At 43.8% G+C, this 26,306-nt stretch overlaps 1 protein-coding gene across 4 annotated transcripts in view; it reads right to left on the reverse strand.

Moving 5' to 3' along the window:
- Positions 1–2,341: 2,341 nt before the first annotated feature.
- The window catches only part of GFOD1 (Gfo/Idh/MocA-like oxidoreductase domain containing 1), a 77,417-nt gene continuing 53,452 nt past the window's right edge, over positions 2,342–26,306 (reverse strand). For all 4 annotated transcript variants that reach the window (XM_080380489.1, XM_080380490.1, XM_080380491.1 and 1 more), the window contains exon 2: positions 2,342–10,127. In XM_080380489.1, the coding sequence (XP_080236615.1) occupies positions 9,208–10,127 (920 nt within the window). In that variant the 3' untranslated portion in view covers positions 2,342–9,207. The remainder of the gene's footprint in view (positions 10,128–26,306) is intronic.

A 26,306-nucleotide genomic window follows, 5' to 3' on the forward strand; every position in this document is an offset into this window, starting at 1 on the left:
TGTGGTGCCACACCAAAGTTTGTGGTGCTGAATTCACTAGCTGGAGCATTTCCAAGTGGAAAATACATCACAAAAGTCAACATATACAGGAGACGGGCGTTAGCTAGTACTAGGCTAGTGCTGTGGGACAGGTGACAAGTCTGGTGACTCCGAGGGCTGCCTGATGGAAATGTCCTCCTTCCACGTTGACTGTGATAGCTGCAGCAGTGACAAGCACGGGCACATGGGCTCGAGCAGGCCAAGCGTGAGGCAGCTGGGTGCTGCTGGGCTGCAGCAGCCATTCCCCTGCTTCCAGCCCCAGGAAAGGCTGCTCTAGGAAAAGCCGGGCTGTCTCAGCCCCGTTTGAGCTGCTCTGGAGTACTACAAGGGGCAAAAAGCCCTCTTGTTCTGTACATCATGTATGTCCACTCTGACATGTGTTTTTTCCACTGGCACTGCAGTGACACAAAGAGCTCCGCAGCTTTCCGCTGCCCAACTGGAAGCGGCAGCAAAGGCATTAAGTGCATCTCCTCTTCAGCACAGCAGCGCTTTTTAATAATCCTGCCCCAGCAAACTCTTCATTCCTGAAGAGAACAATGCATTTAACATTCATCTGATTAATATTTATGGCCACAAGCCACCCATTGTTTTTACTACATGGCTGCTAATCAATAGGGGCTCCAGAAAACAGCAGAATAAGCCAGGGGAGCTGTGGAATTCTTAGTTCTTCAAAAATAATGGCAAAAAGAAAGAGCTTTTCCCACTCAGCCACATTTTTTGCAGTTTGTTTTAAAAACAGAACTCTTACTTGGGTTCATAAATCTACAGTTGTCTCATTATGCTGACCCACATTTGAAAATGTTTACCTTAGCATTTATGTAGCCTCATTAGTGTGGAATGTTTATACTCACCTTTGCATTTGCACTTACCTATACAGTTATATATGTTGTGTGCTGTAACAGTGTACTAATAATCCCACTGTATCTCTGACACAGTAATTTCTCCCCTAGGTGCTACTTTCCAAAGATTTCTGTGTTTTAACCTTTGAAATGGAAGTAGGCCTCACTTTGCTATGAAGTTGATGGGAAAGGATATACCATAAAATTTGGCCTCGATTTATTTCAGTGCCTAATTATTACTTGGAGAGAATGATCTAGAAACCTGAGCAAGGTTATAATACATTTGCTCATGAGGGCAAGCATACATTAAAATGTAATTCCTGAAGACCTGGGCACTGAATCTTGCTTGCCTTGTGCTTTTCTCCTCTTCAGCCTAAGAAAATAATGTGTATTAAACCTGATAAAAATGTATTTTATGTGTATATACACAGAAACATCAGTACATCTTTAAAGTATGTTATCTGCAATGGTAGTGGTAGAAATTGCTAACATGCTGCATTTCTGGGATGAAGTAAATGCTATATCCACTCTGTAAAATTTTATATATATGCAAAATACACAGTTCACAAGATCGTGTGATCTGAGGGGAGTGTGCATTGTAAGCGATGATGATTTCCCATCCCGTCACAATTTGTGCCTCAGATTTGCTGTACTTTTGTAGTGCCTGAGAAATGAGTGAGCACTGACTCATGTGGAATCCAACATCTTTCTGTGTGCTCTGCCGTAAAATAGAAAAAGCAACATAGGAAATGCTCTAGCCTTTTTACAAATCAATCACAGAGGCAGTATATCTTTCCCCAGAGCCTAGAATTTCCCACTGCTTTGTATTATCTTCTGCTTCGTACTCAAGTGAGGTTTTCCCCAGCACCAGAGAGGCTAGAGTAACAAGCTCCTTACTAGGCTGATGATACACCCACACACAAGGGAGAAAAGGAGCACTGGTGTAAGTGGAAAGACCTGACAGCTCCTGGCAGATGGGAGCAAGGATCGGGCAGGCACTGGAAGGATCCGAGAACAGGGAAGGCAAAAGCATCCCAGGATGCTGGTGGGGAGGCAGGAGAAAAAATCTCCAGGCTGTGCTGGAGAAAGGAGGGAAGGATCCAGGAGAAAAGGAGTCCAGGAGAAAGGATCTCCAGGCTGTGCTCAGCAGGGGCATGCAGTGCCCCCATTTTGCTGCGCCACTGGACATGCTTGCATCTTTTGGCAAGAAAATCAACTGTCTCCTCAGGACACATCACTCCAGCAGGTTAGTTCAGTCCTTGTCTTAACTTTAAACCTTCAGATAGCTTAGTGTTAAACCTTCTTCTTCCTCTCTCTCCATCACAATCCCTGCTCCCAAGCACAAAGCCCATGTATTTCACTCTGATGGCTGAATTTAACAGGCAGGCCAGAAACCAGGCAAAGGTGAAGGTTATTACCCCCTCCAAAGTACAAGTGTGAGCAGCAATGCCAAACAGCAGAGATCACATCCTTTACGTCTTTATTTGCCAGTTAAGATCCTTTTATTCCATCAATGCAAATATGCAGAACAGCAGGAAACCATGTTTTAAGCAGCACATACCAGTTGGCTGAGAATAAACTAACTACATTCCCCAAGCAATGTAAAAGTAACAATGCACATCATCTTCCAGAAGAAGAAACAAACAGATATTGCAGCCGAGAGGCACAGCAGGCAGCTTCCGTACAAAGTAGTTTGGCTATTTAAAATGCTAGAACCAGTCCTTGCCCGTTTCTCCAACCCCACCCCCAAAAGTCCTACTATAATTTAACCACTTATTTTTTTTGCTATCTACATAATATATAAAATATAAACTCTGTTTACTTGTAACACTTACTTTTCTTGATAAATAGCTCTTTAAAATATCTACTGTACATATGTCCATGCGTTGACATTATATATATATATAGCATTTATATATAGGTATGTATGTCTGAAAAACAATAAATATATACTTAATATTGACACAGCAACAAACTGAACATATTCTCATTTTTCAAAATCAAATAAAAGAAAACCAGTACAGAGAGAAACAGCGAGTGTCGCTTGTGAAGCATGGCACAGCAGGGAGCTTCGGTGCCTGCCCTGACCGGGCATTCGGTATGCCACGTACTTGAGCAGCTGTGGTGGTAACGTTCTTCAATGAATCTTGTGTTAAAAGTTACTTCAAGTTGTAGGTTAGCCACCCTGTATGCCATGTGTAACACAGACCGAGCGTAAGCTCAGTGGGGAACAAGGGAGACTCGCCTGGTGGCTTGCAATGGAATGAGAAACAGAAAGGGGAGGGAAGCGAGTCTGATGTACAAAGGTGTCTGTTGTACAAAGGAAAGGAAGTAATGGACAGCACATGGCTGGGAGGTCACAAATAACCACGGTAAACAAGTTAACAGAGTTAAGTGCTTTTAAAGACGATGGCTGGCACTGCTGCAAAAAGTATCTTGATTATTATCTGTAGCCAACTCCATGTAATGAACCAGTTTTCCCACTGCCACAAAGAGACACAATGAAACCCAGATGGCCAAACTCAAATGCTGAAAATGGGGTCACTGCATGACACCGCGTGGCTGCAGGTTCACAGCCGAACCTGCCCAAGGGCAGCTGAATTCACTGAACGCCCTTAAACCTAATGGATGGGATTTTTGAAAGTATGAACCTAAAAAAAACCACAAAAAACTCAACCAAAAAAATCCCACACCCAACCCCAAACAGTTCATTTCACACATGCCAAAACATAATAAAAGATGTTTTTTTAAAAAACTTCATTTCAAAACAGCATTCTTTAAAAATTGAACTTATTCCCCAAAGGAAAAATGTAAATGGCCTCTACAAACAAGTTTTGTGTTCAGTTTTGGATTGAGTATAGCCATTCTGTTTATTCATTTAACTGAAAATGCTGAATAAAAGCTATTTTAGCTTGACCTAAGCCAATACCCTTCATTCCCCAACCCCAAGGCTTTAATTTGGCAGCTTCAAAAAAGCCATTACTTGCATGGGCTCTGGCTTCATACACTCAGTAAGTCATGAGGTTATGACATCGGTTCATGAATGCAGCATTATGTATAGTCCCGTTTACTTAAAATTTCTTCTTCTCATGAGCAAATGGAAGTGGGCAGTTATTGTTAAGGGGAAGTTATTTTTATCGGACAGACTTCATCCAGCAGCTCAAGAGAGAGGGAATTTTAAAGCAGATAAGACTGCCAATTATTATTCAGTCATACTTCATCTCTAAATTTTACAAACTTTGCTCCCCATGAGTAACAACTTCAACAACAAAAAAAAGAAACTGCTGTCCTGAATAATCCTGCCATTTCACAACTAGTCCTAGATACCCAGAGAGCACTGCAGAGGTCAAACAGTCCAGTGTTGAGTTTCATACGTACTGAAGGGTACATCACTGGGCCACTGGAACATCACACCAGTGTTGAGTATCTACACAAAGCCAAAGGTCTTCTGGGTACTTTTAAACCCCTGTAAAAAGAGAACTTTACAGTGAATAGACTTCATAATGTGTGATACTTTATACTGAAGGCCATAGATAAAAGTCAAATATAAAAATTCCCAGCAACAAGAAATCCTGTCATCAGTAACTTCTGAATCTCTGCAAAGACATCAAGGTACTATGTTTACCTTTACCCATTAAATAAATTATGCTTTTTGTTGGTAGATCAATGAGTCATTTTAAATTGTCTGAGTCTTTTCCACATTTGTATGGACACAGAAATAAACAAGGTAACAGAGAGACTGAATTGTACTTGCGCTGTGACCACACGCAGCAGAAAAGCCTTCTTTTTTGAATGGCTGAACTTCCAGGACAGCTGTTCACTTGTACAGTCACCGATTCGAAAGCTATCCAAAAGAAGGAAACACTAAGTACAAAGTGGAGAGTGCCTCTGATTGCCCTATGCTGGCTGGGCAGGAATTTCTCATGCTTTCAGCCAAAGCAAAGGATGAACGCCACAGCAGCCCACCCTGAGCCTAAACTTGTCTATGCATGCCCTGATTCTCTGCCATATTGGCTGCATGGGTAAGGACATATCATCTCTACGTGGTATTTTCTAACTACACAGCTAAAGTACTACTAATTTAACACATGCATGATATTAGATATAGGAAACCTCAAGCTCTCGCAGAGTTTTTACGCCTCCCCGCAGGACTTCACTGAGTTCAGCACTGAGGATGTGCACAGATCTAGCAGGAGTACAGGATGGATGCTGCTTCCCCGAGGGCAGGGTCCCTTCTTGGGCTCCCAAACACAAATGTGGAGCAAGGCTGCTGCTGTCACCCTCAGGAGGTGCGACCCTCACCCCCCGCACGACTGCCATAGTCTCCTTGTTGGCGCAGACATACAGGTACCAGACTGCAGACACACTTTCCTGTCACTCCCTGCCGTAGTCACCACGATCCCTTTGGGCACACCGGAGGACTTCAGTTGTGCCCTACTGTCACACAGAGTAGAGTTGCCCTACCCCTGGTGTGGACCCCAATGCAACTCCCATGGAAAATAAGACATCATCTCTCAGCTGACTGTCCCAGCATTGAAACAGACCCCTGCAGAGCAGCAGAGCATTTCGCCTGGGCTCGCCCCTTTGGCTCTTTTTGTCTTTGGCAACAGACCATAATCTTCAGTATCCTATGTGCACAGGTTGATGGCAAAGGAAAAAGCCTCTCCAACAGCAGCCCTGGGAAAGAGGAATCAACATTTCTTACCTAGTGGATGAACAAGCTCATTTGGGGACTACTGTAAATTCCAGCAGTAGCTGCAGTTTGGCTGTCAGGCCTGCACCAATTCTAGCAGCATTCATCTCAAACCTTGTGGCACAGTATCAAAGAACAGCATTAAAAGTGCAATTCCAAATATATGTTTCCCAGTGTGGTACCGCTTTTGAGTTCCATCGAGTACATCTCTGCTATCTGCTGCCCACATTCTTAAACCCAGTGTGAACTCCAAGAGGCTTTATTGAATTCAATGTACTTTCAACTGTATCAAAAGAGCAGAGGGCTTGATGCTGCCAAGAAAGATCCCAGACTCTAAAGTAAGAATTTATCAGGATAGTAATACACATTCCATAAACAAACCAATTCCCTCCACCTCTAAGCCAGGTGGAAGCTTAGTATCTTTACACTTGACACTACAGCACCTTCACCTCCTAGAGAATGGAAAAACTGTCCTCTAGTCCTAAACACAGGGAGTTACTGCTGCCATCCCAGTCAGGTAATGACTTCACCAAAACCTAGCGTAAGACCTCTGTTGCCATCACAAAAGGCGGTCCCATCCTGCCCCTGCTCGTTCTGCCTGCCTCTCTGGGAACAGCCCTGTGGTCACACAACAAGCTGTACAGGATTCAACTCATTTGCAAGCCAGTACTCACACTAGCATCAGATGGCTGTGTAACCAAAGCATTAGATCTTCTTCCTGCTAAGCAGCACCGTCTGCATCAGTAAGTCGGCACAGAGGACGGATGATGCCTGTCACCTAAACCTTTGGATCTGGTACAGAAAGGCTGAGCTCCGTAGTACTGCCCCTAGTACTACCCCTATACACCGTGTCTTGCCTGGGGACTGTTCACTGCAAGGGCGGGGAACAGGATTCCAGCATATCTTCTTCCAGCTGACATTACAAAACCCGGAACGACACAGAAAAAGGAAAATACAGACAGGAAAAACTGTCAACACTTGTGAACCAAAACGACACGCGAAGACATGAACTGCAATTCCAGCACAATGGCCAAACCACTAAGAAGCAAGACTCAAACATTTTGGTCCATGTTTTGGATGGTGTTCAAATAGACATGATTAATTATTCACTGGGCTTGCATTTGTGACTTGAACTAGTCACTATTTTCAATAAATGGCTTTTGCCTTACTATAGGAAAACTCTCTTGACCCCCTTGGGGCTAATTTGATTTTTCAGGAGAAAGAGATGATTTCTCGCTCAAATACCCTCTTCTGTGTTTCTCTGCATATTTTTCAGGGCAGGAACCGTATAGCACGGTATACTACCACCATTATAATGGGAAATTCCTGTCGGCACAGATACTACCTCAGGAATTCTCAGATAAATCCATTTTTAGGAAAACCACCCAAACTTGTCAAGGGCTGCTTCAAAGAAGGAATGATGAAAGCTTGCCTGAGGTCTTAGCAGAAGTGGTCAGCCCCAGATACAGTTGCTAGAACAGGCAGAACAACAAGGATAAAACAATTCTCCATCTGGGTGTGGTTTTGCAGTACTACATTATTCCTTCACCGATCATGCTATTACACTTTGGGGAATATTTCCTGAGAGGTCACACATATGCTCTTGCAAAAATTAAGCACACATTAATAATTTTGGGGTGGGAGTCAAGTTTCCTAACTTTAGCCACCTGAAAATTTAGAAGCCGAGATTCTCTGCAAAGGAGGACAGGAATTTCCGATGGGCACCTCCTTCTATATTAATCTTAGGATGAACTGAGTCAACAGAGAGCTCTCTCTGTATTGACTGCTTGTCCTTGCACAGCCGACCAGGACAAGACACTTGACTTTCAGCTGGCTAAAGTCAGATGAGATGAACCACATTATTGATGCCTTCCTGTCCAAAAACATGAAGCTCTAAAACTGGGCATAGGTCAGGCAGGAGCATATAGCAATCAGAGAGAGTCATTTGTAGCAGAAACCCTAGAGAAGCCCTTAGTGCTCCTAAAAATAGCAAACCTGTAAGCGCTTTCAAAAAAATCTAAATTATTCTGACAGTTCTCTTTCTAATCTAAAATGGCAACACTAATGTGATGGCCTTGAGAAAGAGGGTCATATTTTTGGTTTTAATTTACTGTTCATCCAAATGTTCTCTTCTTTTCCCTAGTCAAAATTAACAAGGAAGCCTGATAAGGTTTCTCTCAAGTTTAACATAACTTAGTGCTATATGCTTGTGTTCTACTTTTTTCCTATCTTGAGGATGTAAACATATAAGCACTGGAGCAGCTTTATGCAGAAAAGCAGTATCCCTGTTTACTGGCATAATTCACGTGCCTTTCAGTATATTCTTTCAAGAATACGTCCTTGAAAGAATATGTTATTTCAAGACTGCAATCTAATATAATAAAAAGAACGGGACAAAGGTATCAAAAGAGTCTTTCCACACCTGCACTGATGACAGGGAATGATTACTACAGTACCAGTAGCCGGCCACTCTAAGGAGGTGAAGAGGTGGGGGTCTTATGTAGATTTTTTCCCTGGAAATGGACAGGTAATTTTCTCATCCCTTTTGTTTTTCACTCACACTCACCACTTGGTGGAGGTGAAAGCTTCTGGACTGAACTATATGGAATTAATTGTCGGTGTGCGTCTCTCAAGTGTGAGTTCACAAAGGTTTAAAAGAACACTGCCTGTCTAAGCATCATACGGTTTCAGGTTGGATTTCTAGTTTTCCATGTAAAACCAAAATGCACAATGAATGCACTCAAAAGTCAGCCCCCGACACAGGAAATTGTGTGTAAACCTTCATAAGACTAGCCTGAGTTCAGCTGTATAATAAATCCCACTATCACCACTGTCTCATGCCACCTGCCATCCATGAAGGTTTTGCACAACCCATTTTAACCAGCACATCTGTGCAGTTAGCTTACCGGGAGCTTACTGGGAGGTCACAAAAGACCCTCCCTCCCCCAATACCAGGGCATATGCACTGTGGTGGAGGACTGCTTTGTTTTAAAAGCCACACATTTTCCTATTTAATTGTGCTTTAAAAAAAAAAAAAAGAAAAAACAAACCCAAAAGACAACTAGCTAAACCAACACAGAGAAGCTCCTAACCAGCTATGAAAGGTGAGCTGCTGAGATTTTCCATATCGCATGACACTTTCACACCAAGTCCTATTATTCTGTGTGTTGGTTAGAGGTGTAGTACTGCAGCGCGGTGGTGTCAGCTGTCATGGTAGGAACCATTCATGTCAGACACTACAGATAATTTAACGACATGACAGTACCTTCACAGCCCTCTGGTAGGAAAGGAAAATCTAAAAGGATCTTCCCAACCTTTCACAGTAAACACAATTGGATATTCTAAAGCACCTGCAAGCAGGAGGTGAGTCTATGATATATCTTTCCAATCAGCCAGCTAATACTGTTATTAAAACAGTTATGTCAGCTCTTAAGTCTCCTATCTGTTTTGGGCATTTCTAAGGACCTTATCACTTTGGCATTTAGCCACCGACAAATTTAGTTGATCCAAACACCGTTATTTCCTTCTCCTGTATCCTCAGCTGTTTCTAAGATGCCCAAGCCCTTCACGGGGGCTGAATGGCTGTTTCCTTCAAGAGCTGTCTGGTTCCTATTCTCTCCTAGGAGCTGAGAGGAGCTAACAGTACAGGGACATCCTGCTCTTCCGCATGGCTTCGCTGATTAAGTATGCTGGGCTCAGTTCTGGCTCCTCCGTCATGATGGAAATGTTCTGCCACTCGCCCAACTGGTTTGACTTTTTAATGGTGTCCACCACACACAGGGCATACAGACAGTCGTCAAAAGTGGCAGCCATCGTGAGGGGCCTCCCGTCCCAGGTCCTCCTGTCGTCCTGGTCCTCAAATGCCTGCCGGACAGCTTGAACCATCTTAATGGTACCCCGGAGGTAGGGGGACGGGATGTCACTGAAGGCTTTCTCTGGAAGTAAGGAGTTGCTGACTGGCGTGGAGTCCTTTAGCAGGAGCTCCCGCTGAGGAGAGCTGTTGCTCTGTCCGTAGAGATCAGTGCCTATTACAATCAGCCGTCCTGACGAACCCACCACAATAATGTCTTGTTTGAACTCCCCCGGCACGTTGAAGTTGAGCGTCACCGTGCAGCACACGCCGCCTTCCAGGACCATCTGAAACGTACAGAAGTCGTCGCTGGTGATCTGCCGTATCCCCTTGATGTGGTCCGTCTGCTTCACGAAGGTCTTGAGCAACCCGTGCACTTTCACAGCCTTCTGGCTGGTAAGGAAGGTCAGGAGGTCGATGATGTAGGTGCCCACCGAGTGCAAGCCCCCACCTCCCATCAGGTCGTCACAGCTCCAGTTGTATTTTTTGCCTAACAGGCTTCCGCTGTGGACCTGCACCTCGCACACCAGCAGCTCCCCCACGTAACCCTCCTGGATCAGCTGCTTCATCTTCACGAAAGCGGGCAGGAAGCGCAAAACGTTCCCCATGATGCTCATGAGCTTTGGGTAATAATGAGCCGCAGTCATCATCCTGAAGGCATCCAGGGGAGTCGCCGTTCGGTCACAGATGACATTTTTTCCAATGCCTGAAACACAGTTTAAAAAAAATGTCATTAACAAAAATATATCGACTGAATAAACTGAAAGCCTCGAGGCTGTTCTTAAAGACTAAGCCAAGGGGAAAGATCCTTGAAAGAAGAAAACGTTTCAGTATGGCATTAAAGGCACAAGTATACCCCCTCTGGTGTGTTTCCGAAACACACGTAAAGAGTTTCTTGAGCACCACAGTGAAAATTTATCCCTTTTTATCTATTCCTTTTACATTCCCCTTTATTTTCAGTAGGAAAATTTATCCTATTTTATTTTATATTTCAAAAATAGATCCCTTTTTATGCTAAAAATAGCATGAAGGTGAGGTCCTGGACCGATAAAAAAAACCAAGCTAAGGTAAGGTGGATTGCTACTTGACATTTGCCACCTTCTGGGAACAGGTACAAAACCAAACCCCCACCAAACAGCCAGTTTGTAGAAATCTCTTCTGTGATACCCTGCCTGTGGGGGAGCTTCTGAGAGCTGAATCGCAGCTTCAGATTCAAATCCCTGAAGCTTATGAGTAACAGGACCGCATGTATACAGTAACTTAAACGTAGGTATGCTGAAGAGTCTGGGCTTGTCTTTGCAGTGGTCTTGCCCCTTCATCTTTCCCATTCAGACTGTTTAAGAGGCTCTGACTGGAGAGAGTAAGAAGTACTGGGATTGTTGCTTGATTTACAATGCAGAAATTGCTTCTCGCTCCTAAAATGCCATGCTATTCAGACAATGGCACTCATTTTTTTTTCAAGCAGCTCCGCTGAAATGTCAACAGTACATCCACGGTGCCAAGGGAGAGCTACGATTGCTCTAAAACAGGTCAAATGTAGCTGTGACAATCTGCTCCCTAGCAGAATTGTCCATATGGGCACACTGTTTACCGAAGCTTGCACGACAGTCCTGTTTTATCTGGCCAGCAAGGTGTGCAGGCTGAGATGCCAAAATAATGGTTTTATTATTGACTTCTTGTCAAATACTTTCATTCTGTACACATACACACACAGTGACAGAGCCTCCAGTTTCCTCTTCGGTTGCATACGAAGATTTTTTAATGCTTAATGAGCAATATTAGGCGAGCTATACAACATCTTATAGCACTAAATATGATCTTTACATTGAGAGCCCCAGGCTAGACCTGGGCCTGGCACTTAAAAGAGATGAATTTGAATCCTGTCTGCTGGAGTCCAGAGAAGAAATATGGTTACTCACTAAATTGCTTTGTACTTTGATTCCTTTTCCCTTCAGGTAGGTGAGAAATCCCTTTTTCTTTAAAGAGCTGTTGTGAGGATAAAATTTCACATGTTTTGGAGCTGTTTGGATGAAGCCATATAAATACAGACAGATGGCAGGGATCTGCCTGAGCCCACTTACATGAATATTTAACAGCCTGACTGGAAGAAGAAGAGGGTCACAGTCCAAACATTCAATAACCAGCTCATCCACACTGCCTATTCCCAGTCTTTGCTACTCTTTGAGTAGCTACTGGAGGGATGGCTGCCACCACTGAAGTGGCAGTCACATCTAGTAAACAGCCAAGAAGGGAAAGATCTTCCTTCAACTTGCTCCTGTTTACCTTCTACTTAATCAGGTAGGTAGTGACGTACTCGTTTTCCTCTTATACTGGGCAGGAATCCTCTATTCAGTGGCCACGGTCTTCCCTTCTCACTTTTCTCTCTTATCTTTACAGACTGCTACTGGTGACTGAGTTGACATTTCCAACCTCACAGCACTTCTTTTCCTGCTCCTGAATAATTTTCTTTCTGCATCTGTTTGATATTGGAGAAAGCATTCATCCACCTGCCCCATAATCCTCTAACTGGTAGCTCCTGCTATGCCACTTGATACAGATCACTAATATAACAGTCCTTGAGTTACAGATTCTTTGCAGAGACATTTTAGTCTGACAAATTAGTTCTCAAAATAAGGGAAATCTTAGTCAGACAAAAATTGCCTGCTGTCAAACCTTCCTGAAACAGTCATTTTCCCCCCAAAGAATCCATACATACTATGTCAACATCTGACCTGCTCACCAGTGATCCACAAACATCTCTTTCTGCTCCAGTTCTGCTTGCACTGTTCTGCCTCACAGACGCCAGCCACATTTTATCTGGGGTCTATGCAGTCACTAATCTCTCAAGATATGCCACTCCACGTGTGCTCGTGAGGAAAAGGATCTGGCTTTCATGAGAAATTGCAACCCGGGGACAATCTTTTTGCTGTGTGTTCGGTGTCATGCACAGTGGGGGGCAGTCCTTCACTGTGTGGGGCAGGGAACGCTTGGGACTGTCTCAATCCGAGTACCAAATACAAAAGAGAAACCTATGGGCTTCTACATCCCTGACATTCAAGAAAAATTGCCATTAGGATCACTGTAGCACAGAAAAAGGAAGAGCCCTAAACATCTGTACAGAGACAGGGAAAAGGTGGAGTCTTATACTTACTCCTTCCACCATTTCAACCTTTCTGGAAAGGCGGAAACCTTTTAATTACAGCAAATCCAAAACATTAATGTTTGAAAGTCTTTCCGGCTCTGCGCATATGCTGATAATACAAGCTGTGCTCTTATCCCTGTCAGGACTTTAAACAGATTTTTTGCTTGGTGCCCAGAAGGCTTTTATACTCTATTAAAGCTCGTGCAGGTCCTTTCAGCATGACACTGCTCGGCATTTGAGTCTGTGCACACTACAGATCTTTGTCTTCTCTGTAGCTGTAAATCTGCAAGCAGCCACATTTGCTTTCTTGAAGCAGGGAGAGAACATGAAAGGTTTGCTTAAATTGATTTGGAGAAATACTCTGGTGTGTTTATGTTACTAGAATAAGAAACAGGCGGATCAAAACACCATAGTTTTCTGCTCTCTTCCCCCTGCTCCCTCCTCAAAAGGAGAAGGAAAAAAGGCACCTTCCCTTTGAGCCATTCTCTAAAGCAGCGACACGTAGGGCAGTGTGCAAGGAAAACCTCCCTTCCCAACACCAACAGTCTCACGAACAGGCATGCTCTGCCTGCAGGTGCTGCAGGGAGATTCTGGGGAACTGACCCCCTTCTCCTGGGGTTAGGGTCTAATCCCGTCCACTTTTGGACAAGACTCTGGAAGAACGGATGAATTGCTCCCGCTTGTCAGTGTGTCTTGATGTTTCACACATCTCTGAAAATCACACCACAGCAGACAGCAAAAACTTCATTAATTACATAAAAGCAGGGAAGTGCAGCTTGTTTCAGCTTGTTTCAGCAAGAAAGTGCAATATATATTGTCCGTGGTGGTAAGTAACAGAGTCACAAACATCTCCTCATATGAAAGAACACACCCCCCTTCCACATGCATCAAGAAATCTGGCCCACAGTGCTACAGTTCTCCATCAGGCAACTTCTGAGCGTTGATTTCTCGAGTTCTTAGGTAAAATGAAGAAGAAAAATAATTAAGTACACGTCATTCTTTTGGAGGGCTTCACACAGTCCTCACCCCAGTCTCTCTACTTGGCTGTGCTTCAAAAAGACACAAAGCGGTGCCAGGCCGGTGGCAAGTGACATGACGTGGGATTTCTCTGGCCTGCACAGAACAGGGGAGGGCTCGCTCCCGGCCAGCCCAAGTCCAAAGCTGAAGCTGGGCAATGCATCTCCTGGCAAAGCTCCTGGGGTGCAAGTTGACTCTCTGAAGTCCACCCACAGCTGCCATGCAGGACTTCAGCCCAGGACCCACTCCATGACTACATGTCACAATCTGAGTAAACAGTGATTATAAATACGAAAGAGAAGCCTATGGGCTTTTACATCCCTGACATTCAAGAAAAATTGCCATTAGGATCACTGTAGCACAGAAAAAGGAAGAGCCCTAAAATCTGTACGGAGACAGGGGAAAGGTGGAGTCTTACACTTACTCCTTCCACCATTTCAACCTTTTTGGAAAGGCTGAAACCTGTTAATTACAGCAAATCCAAAACATTCATGTTTGAGAGCCTTCCTGGCTCTGCGCATATGTTGATAATGGCCAGAAACGCAAAGAACCTACATGAACAGGCACTGTACCGTGGTGCCGATGAGCCACCTGTGCCCGCAGGCATGGGGCCATGAGGCGGCAACCACTTTAGACCCAACAGGTCTGCTCCCCTGAACGCCTCCATCTTCTCCCTCCAGCAGGAAAACAGGAAAAACCAAGTAACGGTGGAGCTGGAAGATGTTCATCCATGAGACAGACCAGATCCCTAGGCCAATGACTTAGGTACAACTTGCCCTAGCAGTGCTTAAAAATGTGAAAGGACACGAGTTTGAGCAAAATTACACCAGAGAATTTGACATCTAGGTTTTGTTGCTGGTAACATCTGACAGCTGCTTGGTTCCTCTTTAAAATGAATCGAAGTTTCCAGAGCAGCAGGTCCACATCACAAAACCATCACTAACACTAGTGTCTTCTCACTTCTCAGTGCCTCATAAGGAAGATTAAGGGCTGAACGGTCCATCTTGGGTATTCTTTATCTCCCACAGTGCATATACACCAAGCCAAACCTCAACAACTTAGATACCAATCTGCATTTAATTTAACAAGGTTACTTAAGAACACCAGTCTTCTCTGAAGAGGTAGATGTCTAACCAACTCTCTAGAAGAAGCTGAGCAAAGAGAAGAAAAATTGTCTATACTGCCATTGGTGCTACCATTCATTTGAGTGAAGATTTCTCTAACACTTACGTTGAAAAGTCAAATTGACCTAACGGCATGTCACCCACCACACAGGAATTATTTTTGTCAGGAAGTCATGTGATTTATTTGCAGACCTCAGCCTTCATTTTAGAAAAAGGAAGCCCTTGTGATACGGAGATTATTTTGAAAGCTAAACAGCCCAGAAGTACGTGGCAAGTAGATACAGTCCAGAGTAGTAGTATTTACAATTTTTTCCATGTAAATTCTAATAGAGCAAGAATTGACCTCCTGACTTTGAAACGTCTGGCTTTTGCAGCAATTCATTTCAGAGATGGCTCTAGCTCCTTGGCTACCAGCAGCACAAGTTTCAATGTCCCTGTAATGTCCCTGTGCTGCACAGCCTAAAAATGAGAACTCCTCGGTCCACAGTGCAGGGAGCATTGAGCAGCTGTAAACAGTGCAGGCTTCATCAATTCTGAAATGTGCAATGTCAGCTTTTTTTTTTTCATCTGCTCTGATTGTTTCAAATAAGGAGAGAAACATTTTCACATAAAAAACTCCAACTAATTAAAAAAAGTGTCCATCACTGAACTGAAGTAAGACTAGTCCTCTATCTGTTGAGCTCAGGACATGAGACCCCAGTACAATATTGTCTCCTCCTCCTATTCACAAAAAAATCAAAAAGGGCTCTATTTGGAGTCTGGGCATATAATCAAAACCTTCACTGGCACCAGAAAGATTCATTAGTTAGCAGTCGCTACCTATTGCTTTGGGTCATGATGGAGGTGAGAGAAAGGGGGAAGTCAGGTTTTGGTGGACTAAGCTAAATTAGTCAGCAGAAAAATACATTTCTAAAGTTAAAGAGGAACTGTCAACATTCAAGGAACAGATGGAGAGTTTCAGCAAATACAGGAGTGGTAGAAGAGCATGCTTATGCTTACCAGGCTACTTCAAATAAATTCTTTTAAATATTTATATCAGATTATACTATCTACTTCAAGCACTTTTATTTTTTTCTAAAAAATAGAAGCTAATACAAAATACATCCAAATAGTGACAATCCACATTATCATAATATGGTTACAATAAATAAGTATGGGCAAAATTTTCTTCTCAGATTTTGACCATTGCAGCTGCTGCTGTTGCCTCTGGATCCTATGCAGAATCAGAGGGGAAATCATCATTGGCACTCAGTTCTGTTCACGGCTTGTAAGATGTGTTGCAATGATATGCGCTGTATTATTAGTATGCATATTATTAGCTGTAATCAGATCACAGTTTCCATCCTAATGCAGTTTGACATGGCTTGAAAATACAAAACAGTATCATCTAATATATGAATGGGGAGTATCTCATTCACATTTTCCCAGTGTTATAACACTGATAAAATAAGATGAGATATTCAGCTACTTTTATAAATAAGAAATACAGCTACTTCTATAAATGTGCCCAAGTCAACAAACAAAAAGCAGCAAGTTTAGTTAAAAAGCTATACCTTGCTGCAAATCAGTCATTTTGGCCATACTGACAAAAGGCTTTTCCCTAGGAATATATCAAAAAACCACAGTCAAAACAAGCAGCTTCAATCAAAAGTCACTACCTCTCATTTAAATACTTGGTATACAGCAAGTTGCTCCTCTGCACATCTGTACACACACTGTCAACTCTGTGGTTTGCACAGACACCGTATCGGGAGCTCGGTACGGCACCCTGCAGCTGAACTGATGGTTGATACAAGCTGAGTATCAGTAGAACCGTGTATTTTGCACACTCCCTTACCAGGAAGAGATCTGTTTGTGACACTAACCATGTTATCTGACAGTACTACTGCAATCCCGTTGGATTTTCAGAAAATATCTTTCCATTTCTATCTTGCATGAAAATTAAAATGAATTCTGGTGTATACCCATATGCAAAACCACACAGAATCATTTCCCCCCCCTCAATAATAATGACTTCAGAAATCCTCACAGCTATCTGAACCATTCCTTTCTATCCCTTTCTTTTGAATTTGCAAAAGATACAGCGTTTGGAGGCTGTAATTTTTTGTAGCCAGGACCTCAAAAAAAATCTTCTGAGTTATCTTACTGACTCTTATAATACTTAAACACTGCACAAACCCAGAGGTTGGTAATGAAGATCTGTTTCCTTTTCATATTAATCACTCCTTAAGAAACCCAGAAGAAAATATAAGAGATCTGAGCTGTAACCGCGCTGACCCACTGCCTACAGAGGAGACCAACAGGTCTCACAGCACGTGACACAATTTTTTCTGTTTCAGAACTGTCTTCGTGAGAGCCTCGCGGTCACGGGCCCTTTTCTACCAAGCTGGAACAAACCGGTTCAGTACTATTCCATCTTTCTAGCACATATGAACTAAGCAGAGACACGCAACACTGAGAATGCCTCTCAGAAATTGAATGCAAATACAGAATCTGAAGGCAGAGGCAGCTCATGCAGCCGCTCCTCGGTTATTTTGACAGCTGGGGTGGCTCTTCAGTCGCTCAGAGACACAGCATTCGTACAGTCAGTTTAGCCTGCTACGTGCATGATAAGCCATGAAGCTCTGGCACCATAAATCATGATTTTCTTATCTGCTCTTCAATCACTGCAGTATAATTTGTTGAGCAGTACCCCCTCTTAATTACAACTCCGCAAGCAGCTCCTTCCCGGCTCAGCTGCAGAAGATGACCATAAGGATACCTCGGCCCCCCGCTTCCAGCAGCAGGCAATGCCTGGCCCCCAGGCACCGTTTCCAAACCTTCATCACAGCAAAAAAGCACTTCTGTCGTTCGGCTGTCTCACCACAAACTGCTGCAAGGCCTGGAGGGATATCGTGCTTGTGAATACGAAGCTCGCCTGGGCGCTGCAGCGCTGGCCACCTGGACATTAGGAGAAGGCAGGTGAAGCCCATAGTCCTGCTCCCCACCTGGGGCTCCCAGGTTTTTCCATGAGGATGTTCTGGAGTCTCTCCAGATGAGTGAGCAGTAGCAGGGGGTGCAGCAGAGGAAAGCAGGAAGGTGGCCAAGGAAGCAGAGAAGGGGGGAGGAGAGGGAACACGAAGGATGAACACTACAAGGCAGAAAGGAGGATGCTGGAAGAGCCCAGAGGAGCTCCTGCCACGCCAGGAGCTGCACAGCCAGCCCTAACAGTATCAGCAACATCCCCAGTCCTCAGGGGCCCCTCCTGGAAGGCTATCCTTCAGTCCAATCCTCGTGTGAGCCCTGCTAGCATCTTTTCTGCAGAAAAAAATAACAATGGAGAAGAAAGAAAGAGATTCCAGAAAAAATCAGCATGCTTTTGTACGCAGAGACTGGACCGGGGGAGGGATGATGAAGAAAAAGCATTTATGCTAAAATGGTGGTATGTGTGTCAGTTAAGCTATTGCCCAATACGTGCATCAGTCTAGAGAAATGTAATACTGGGACAGGCTATTCTGCAGGGCTGATACTATTTTCTGATGCATTACGTGTGGGTATGTGTGAATCACATACTGCATAGTGATGAAAAGCTTTTGAATCCCTCTGAAAAGAGTCTAAATAAATATGGATACATGTATTTCTAGCAGGAGGAGTGGAAAACCTGATGGTAGGCAGCTCTGCTCTGGGAAATGAGGAGTGATTTCTGGGACATTTCAGGTGATTTGAAAACCTTTTCACCCAGGATAAGGATTTTTTATTGGTATATAGATGTATCTCTGCTATTATTAAATGCTGCTGCTGTCAATATTGCAAAACAGTAATAATTATAGTAACAATAAAGACAATGGTTAGATTTATCATATTCAGAGCACAATCTGTCACTCAGTTCCTTGAATGGCATGAAAAACACATCTATTTCAATCGATACATCTGCCAGGGGAAAATTGACGGCAAGACAATGTTTCTTGGAGGAAACATTATTTAACAAAACTTTTGACAAGGAGACAAATCTCAGTGATGAATGCCTAACAAGATTGGCATTAGTCACAGCTCTTAACATTGGCCAAGGCAATCTTTGTTAATCGCAGATACGTATAGCTGTGGCAAAAACCCAAGTTCCTATAGCACAATGAGTCATAGCTCCTAACAGGGCATGTGTGTATTCCTAGTCTGCCCGAAGTGTGAAGGCAAATAAGAGTGACTGAAGGAACATACTTTCCTTCACAACTGAAACAGACGGGGAATGCACACGGGGAGTAATACACCACCCTGCTGACACGCCACAGCTCATTTGGCCCCAGCCAAATCGGTGGTTTATACAGATTTTACAGACCCTGCATCTCTCCCTCTGCATCGAACTATTATGAAGTAAAAGAACACACGCACTGCTGCATTTTATAGTCAACCGGGATGAGATGCGCTTCACAACTACTAGGTGAAAAATTCTGTATAGTAAACTGGCATGTGCCCAAACTGCACACACTGCCACAAAGCAAGGGTCTCGGTTCACACACCTACTTCTGGCCCTGGTGCATCGCACTACGATTCCAGTTTTCAGGCTGGTTTACCCTCACTGATCTAATCTCTTTTCCACACAACTGCTTTGAAAACAAAACCTTAAATATTCAAATACCCGGAAAAAAAGCTGTTTGTGACTGCCTCCATCTTGGCTGCCCTGTAACCATACGCTAAACCAAAGTTCACTCAAGTATCTACCTGCGTGATGAAAAGAAACCCCACAGAGACACCCTGCTGCTAGTGACATATGAGCAGCATCTCCACCGGCAGTTTAGGTGTCACCCAGCTAACACGACACACACAGCTCACGCAAACTGCGAGAAGTGCAAGCAGGCGCATCGAGTAAGAAGGTTAATAGGAGCTGTGAGCTTACAGAAGCGATTTCAGCTGGGCTAGTGGTCTGTAAAACCATTTAAGGAAACAGAAACGTAGGGAACTGGTTTATCTTGCGATAGAGATGCTGGGTTCTTTGTAGATAGCTGCTGACGTGGGGTGCCTAGGCTGGGAAAATACCCCTGCTGACTTCAAGTGATTTTAACGATGCCTGCAGGTAAATAAGTGCCATCTAAGCAAAACCAGACAGTTCATCAAAACAAGAGAAGACTGTAATGATGATATCGATTTTCATTATGTAGTAATATTGCCACTAACTTTTATTTGCACAGAGGTAGTCATTAGGGCTATGGACTGGGGCCATGTCTGTGCGTGTGTTACTGTTGCTGTAGGTATAAATGCTGCTGTAGTGGCATTCGAGGCACTCTGAAACAGATGCAATCCTTTTCTGCTTGAGGTGGGTCTCAGGGCTGCTTCAGAAAGCTTTAGGTAGTCCTGTGAGGAGCCAGGAGTTGGCCGCAGCGATCCCTATGGGTCCCTTTCAACTTGAGATATTCTGTGACTCTGTGACATATGACCTCTTCTGCAGAGACCATATGCATCCATTCAATTTTAACAATGTGCTGGCTTGAAGGTAACTCTTCTAATAAGTCTATAGGAATTGTTGATTGCTTGTTCTGTTAGTTTGGCTAGTTGGGGCCTTTGATTTGGAAGTATAAAGCACCTGCATCACTGAATCCACTGACAATGTGCTTGAGAACGAGGAAAGCAACCAAGTCTTACGTTACTCTGCACACCAGCACACTTTGCAAGGCAAAGCAGAATTCTCCAGCCCTTTCCTAGCATGGGCTAGAGTTTGATGCTTGGTTTACAGCCCACCTGGCACATCACTCTGATCTCTTCTCTGTAGGCACTTCCGCAAATAACAACACTGGAGGACTGAAATAAATGAAGCACGTGGTATTTTTTAAACTATTTAAAAACCTTTAATTGCTGGGAAATCTAGAGAAGGTATAAATACATCCTGACAAACCAGCTACTTGCACACCGCAGGGAAATGCTTCAGGGGTCCCAGCTTGAGATTATCTGTTCAGATATCTGAAACATGCTCAGACTCACATTCCCTGAGCCCTACTTGGATGCCTTCCATGCTCTCATATGCACTTGGGAGAAAGTTTATGGGACAAACCATGCTGGCTCTCACAAATTTCTGTACAACTTTTATATCTTCAATTCCCCACCAAAACTGTAGGGTCACATCCCTGCTGAGTACTTCCACGTGCAAGAAGAAAATCTAAAGACTCACATTATGTACTCGGATAAACTGAGAAAAACTGTTCTATTTAGACCTTATTCAAACAAATACTAATTCATTTCAATGGGATTTTAATTGTCTTAGAACTACATAAAAACCTCAGTGAAAATCTCTGTATTTGGTCCTTTGTTTGTTCCAATTGCTCTCACTCCCTCTATTCAACTTCTAGAGCAAAATGCACCCATCAGTCCAGTATATTATAATACCTTTCTTTTCCACAGTAATGAAATCACAGGGCAATCACATCCTATGGTCGATCTCTATTCTCCTGAGGCATTATCTGTATTTAAATATGTTTCTTTTTGTGTTGGCTGACAACAACTAAATGCCCAGCTGTTGTAAAGGCTTTGGGAGGATTAGGAAACTGGGGAGTTCAATTTTCTTTCAGCTTGCTCTTCCATCACAGAATTGTTTACACTTACTGAGTCAGATAAATTTATGGCTGATAATTAGAGTTAATTTTCTTTATGTTTCTCTTGCCTACCTTTTTTACTCCCATTAAAACTAGCAAGTTGTAACCGGGTACTAAATAAAAAACTGACAAAAGATAAACATCCAACTAATGCTGGCGAGTAATTAATGCAGCCATGATTTTGGCAGATTTGTACAGGATTCATGAAGCTTTATGAACACTGAAAAATTACATCTCACCAGCCAACTGACAGGGAAAGTGAGAGGAAATCCAAGTCTTAAAAAACCGCCCAACCCAACCCTACGAGTTACAGTGTCAGATCCCTATCTGCATCTCACATGGCATCACCGTGCAGAGCAGCAAACCCTGTACTCTCCACGCACTTTATATTTCAGGGTTTGTTTTTCTTCAGTAAACATTCAGCGATAGTATCGACTTGCGTGAGATGCACTGCAGTTTCTAGTATGATCCCTTCTAAGTGATGATTATGTGAAGCTGATGGTTTGCTACCTACTTAACCCAGACTCTTTTCTAAACGTTTTTCCTAACCTTATCTCTCTGCACTATTTTCAGCTGGAGTATTTCTATTTTTTTCCTGCCCAGTGAAGTTTGAAGGATCTCTGTGCTGAAGAAAATGTGTGTCAGTTCTGCAGTGCTAAATGAATGGAGCATGCATTTAACCTAATTTTCTGATACGAGTGATTAAAATAAATACTAAAATCATTACTCACCTTCCCAAATACTGTACTACGGACACCAAACCACCCAACTATGAACTGGGATGCACGAACGTAACTGGACACATTTGAAAACTGCACACACACACACCCCAGAACTGCACACACACACCCCCCAGAATTCTGACTTTAGTTAATAAGCACATACAGACAGATGCACACAGATGCAGAGGAAGGAACATGTAAGAAAGTCCCTTTCACATGCATAAATACAAGAACACAGCACATGGAGGTGAGCAGTGCCATTCCTTTCATTTGGTAGTGAGTGTATGCACCTGCACCTACAGGCTCTCACTGTAAATCACATCTCTTTCAAACATACGGCTGCAGAAATTGGAAATGTCAATTTATAATTATTGGGCAAACCCTACCAGAGCCCGTAAGGTTGTGCCTAGCAGTGGAACTGAATTTTCCAGAGTAATGTGAAGTCATGTAGGGATGGACGAACACCAAATTGCACAGCGCATCTTGGGGAGGAGGATGTTCTCTCAGCGGTTTCCTACCCGTTGTGACAGCAGGTCCCCTCTGCTCCCTGAGTGGCAGCAGCGGCAGGACTGGAGAGGCTGGCAGGACTGCTCCGCTCTCAAGAAAGGCCACAGCAGAGAGGAAGAGAAAAGTTGGGAAGCAAAAGGTGTCAAGACGAAACAGGTCAGATGGACCAAACTCCTAACCCAAGGGGCTCCAGGCTGCCTCTTCTATCTGCTTGTTTCTGGTGTGCCATTTCAGCGGGATCTGGGAGACTACAAAAGCATATACACGACGGCCAGTCTGCAGGACAGTATTTTTCCATCTGCCTAGGTCATCGAAGTTTGCCTAAGACTTTGCAGATGACAGCATAGCTTGATTCTTCATGGGTCCTCATTTCTGCCTCACAGGCTAAGTCCTCTGCTCAGATCAGTGCTGGCTTTTACATCTTGCTGAGAACAGCGAGAACCAGGACCGCAGAACACAGGTGAAGAAAACAAGCTAGCTTGGCCCATGTAAAAACATCAAGGCAGTTAAAATACTGATTGTAATGCAATCCCTCTGTTGGGATGCTGTCAAGCCAAAATACATTCTAACAGAGTACCCCCACCTCTCCGAGTCGCTGTTGAGTAGCACAGCTCTACCCCAGCCATTGCTGGGTCTGGCTCCTTCAGTCCAGCCCCACTCCCATTTTGAAGTTGATGAGAATTTTGATAATGGAGTTTTCCAGGGAGATGGCATCAGGCCTTAGCAAGCTTCAGGTCAAATTTACATCAGCTGTAATTCCATTAATTAAAGTATTCACACTGGCCATCGGTGTGGCTCTTCGAGAAACGTGGTCAATGGAACAACAGTGAATAGATGGCAAGCAACTTAACTTCCTATCCAACACTACCTCATAATTCTCACAATTGAGAAACTTCTACGTGAATGATAAACCTCCACCTCACCTTCCACCCCTGCAAAGGCAGTAGTTTTAGAACTGGTGTACCTTCTCAGGCAGTATTTTACTCCTGTCAGCGAAAGCTTAAGTGCTGCTAAAGCGGAGCCATAAACCCATTCTGAAAAGCAGCAGTGAGAGTGGATCACAGTGAATCAGCAATTCTAACTATGTGAGACGCTGACATCGTGCTTCCCTGGCTCCAACCCCAGGTCTATAAGAAAGATGGACGTTTGATTAATTACTCCCCAGACTGCAGAGCTTACACAAGAGCCAAGGACTCAGCAGCAGCCCCACCAGCTGACTCAGATAGCAATAACTCATTGGGTACGATCTGCCTGGCTGCCAGATTGCCCTGTCTGCAGTCAATCTGCAGACTAATCCTCCAAAAAGGGCTTCTTGGAAAATGCCACCGACGCTCACGCTGGCTAAGTGTGCACTGGACAAGACACAGCCACGCTACAGTAGCAGCTGAAGCCGTATTTCATTATGCATTTCTGCAGCTTGCCCTAATGGAGACTAGGAGCTCCTCCCCACTACTGAGAATCTGCTGGAAAACACACCAACACCAGAATATTTCCCCATTATGTTCAGCAGGCTGGACGTAGTCCATTGGGATAGCCCAACTTGACGTTTTGACCTCAGTGCCTGGTTTTGATGCATTTGTATCGTCATTCCAGAACCCTCTTGTGCGAAATGCTCCACAAGCACACCATGGGAAATGAGCCCGTTTGCAGTGGGCTTTGTTGTACCATGTACACGCTGGATACCTGAACTGGGAAGACTGGTCAACGTGGGTAGTTCCTCCCCCTGTGCCACCTTCAGACAGACCTTCTGCTATGGGAGAAGTGCAGCCCAGGCTGCTGTACCTTATGCTACTCTGAGCTTGCTGCGAGGCTGTGTTTGGACCTCATCCCTCTGAAGCCCCAGGAAAACTTGAAGTAATATTTCAGGTGTAGAAACTTAAAAGGGAGAGCTCTCCTGCACTTGACCTGTGCCACAGTGGGTGAAAGAAATGTAATTTTTATCCACCTCCACTCTTGCAGGTACATATCTGATTCAATGAAGAATAAAACACCTGTAAAGTAGGTCAGTAATTCTTAGAAAGCACTTGCACTTACGTTTCCTTTCAGAAGCTACATAACACACTGATCTCCAAGGAAAAGGAGGGCACAAAGGACAAGGCACTTTCAAGTGAATAAAAATCGCTTTATTTCTGAATGACAGTATGCAGCCAGAAGCCTGAAGCCCTTCAACTACTACATTTTTCAGTCACAGATTTTGCTCAGATTCCTATGCAAAACTGCCCTAGAAAGATATTTTTTTTCAAGCCAATAACACTCTTTTCCCCAAATACGTACTAGTTCCTGCCTGTAGCCCCTACAGAAGAAGAATGAGCAAGAATTCAGGAGGAGAAATCTCACGGTGGGCACAGTTTCCACGGTAAGTCCTATTGAGATGCTAACCGATTGATCTCACAGAGCACTTCTCCACTCAAACACAGCAACTCAGGAGGCCCAGGGCTGGGATGCTAGGAAGAAGCTTAGGCTAATTAATTGCATTTCTTTTTCTGACTGCTGTGTTTTTCTGCCCTGCTGGATACTCGGAGGCCAGCACTGGTTCCTCTGATTAACAGAACCTCATCATGAAATCAAAAGAAAAGCTGCAGGCTAGAGAAAACTAGATTTTTGATAACAAGGATTTGCTCTTGGCAAATAATTATAATTGCCAATGTTAAAAGGAGATTGTGAATTAACTACAGCAGACAAAAAATAAATTTGGAAAAAAGCTTTCAATAATTACAGTGCATATGTCAAATGGAAATTACTCCGATTTGGGTGGCTCTGCAGTCACATTGTACAATATCTCAAGTGGCTTCATAATAACAAGCTTGTATCTTTAAAATCATTTAATATAGCCCAGGGTCTTAATAACCCAAAAGACACTTCAGTCGGTACAGATGGAAAGCTAGCCTGGGATTCTTCATTTTTTTAGGCCATGTCTACACACAGTTCATTATTATTTCATAATGATGCATTAAAAAACATACCCTCCCCACCCCCAAACACACACATGGTTTTACTGATAAAAAGTACTTTATAGTGGTTTTGGCTCATCTCTAGGCCATCTTTGTTCCAGTAAAACCAGCCACATCAGAAGCCACACCACTGCAACTCAGTATGTAAAACATCACGTCCCACATCTTACACCAGGGCTGATTTCCATGCAGGTCAGACAGACGGGTCCTTGGGAGGTCTGTATTATTTGCGATGTGCTTCAGTCTGGATGAAGCTTCCTGTTAGAAACCTAAATTTTCATGACTGCTTGTGGGTGGATTTAGGCAAGAACTTTGCGCTCCAGCCAAGGATCACAAGCTCATGGGCCATCAGAGAGAACCCCTCTTGGCCAGCCAAGGGCCATTTGGGTCATGTGTGTCGAGGGACTGATTCCAAATTCATATGCTTGCTGCTCCTTAAAAATGGGGGAGATTTATTAAAACCACCCTCTTATTTATCCTTTCACTTATGACTTTGGCCTGTTAAAACTTGAACTGGGAATCCCCATACACCAGACAGAAGGCTCCCTACAATGCATCTGAGCTGAGCTTTTTGACCCTTCAGTGTCATCACCTACTTCCACCTCAACTGCAAGTTTGTACCTGCACCTGCTACAGAAGAAACTGGGAGTCGGGTTATCCCTTTGCAGGAACAAGGATAACCAACAGGTCACCACAGTATTACTGGGAGCAGCCACGGGTCAGTTGCGGGCCACAGTTTGCTCACAGATCTCAAAGCACTTGACAGAGCCAGGCAGGTACCACCCTCCCATTGCACAGAGTCGAGAAGTTTGATGGTTTCTCCCTGTACAGATATCATGAAAGCGGCAACAGCAGCCATCGTATT

Source organism: Falco punctatus (assembly GCF_963210335.1).
Source record: "Falco punctatus genome assembly, chromosome: 3".
Classification (NCBI taxonomy): domain Eukaryota; kingdom Metazoa; phylum Chordata; class Aves; order Falconiformes; family Falconidae; genus Falco; species Falco punctatus.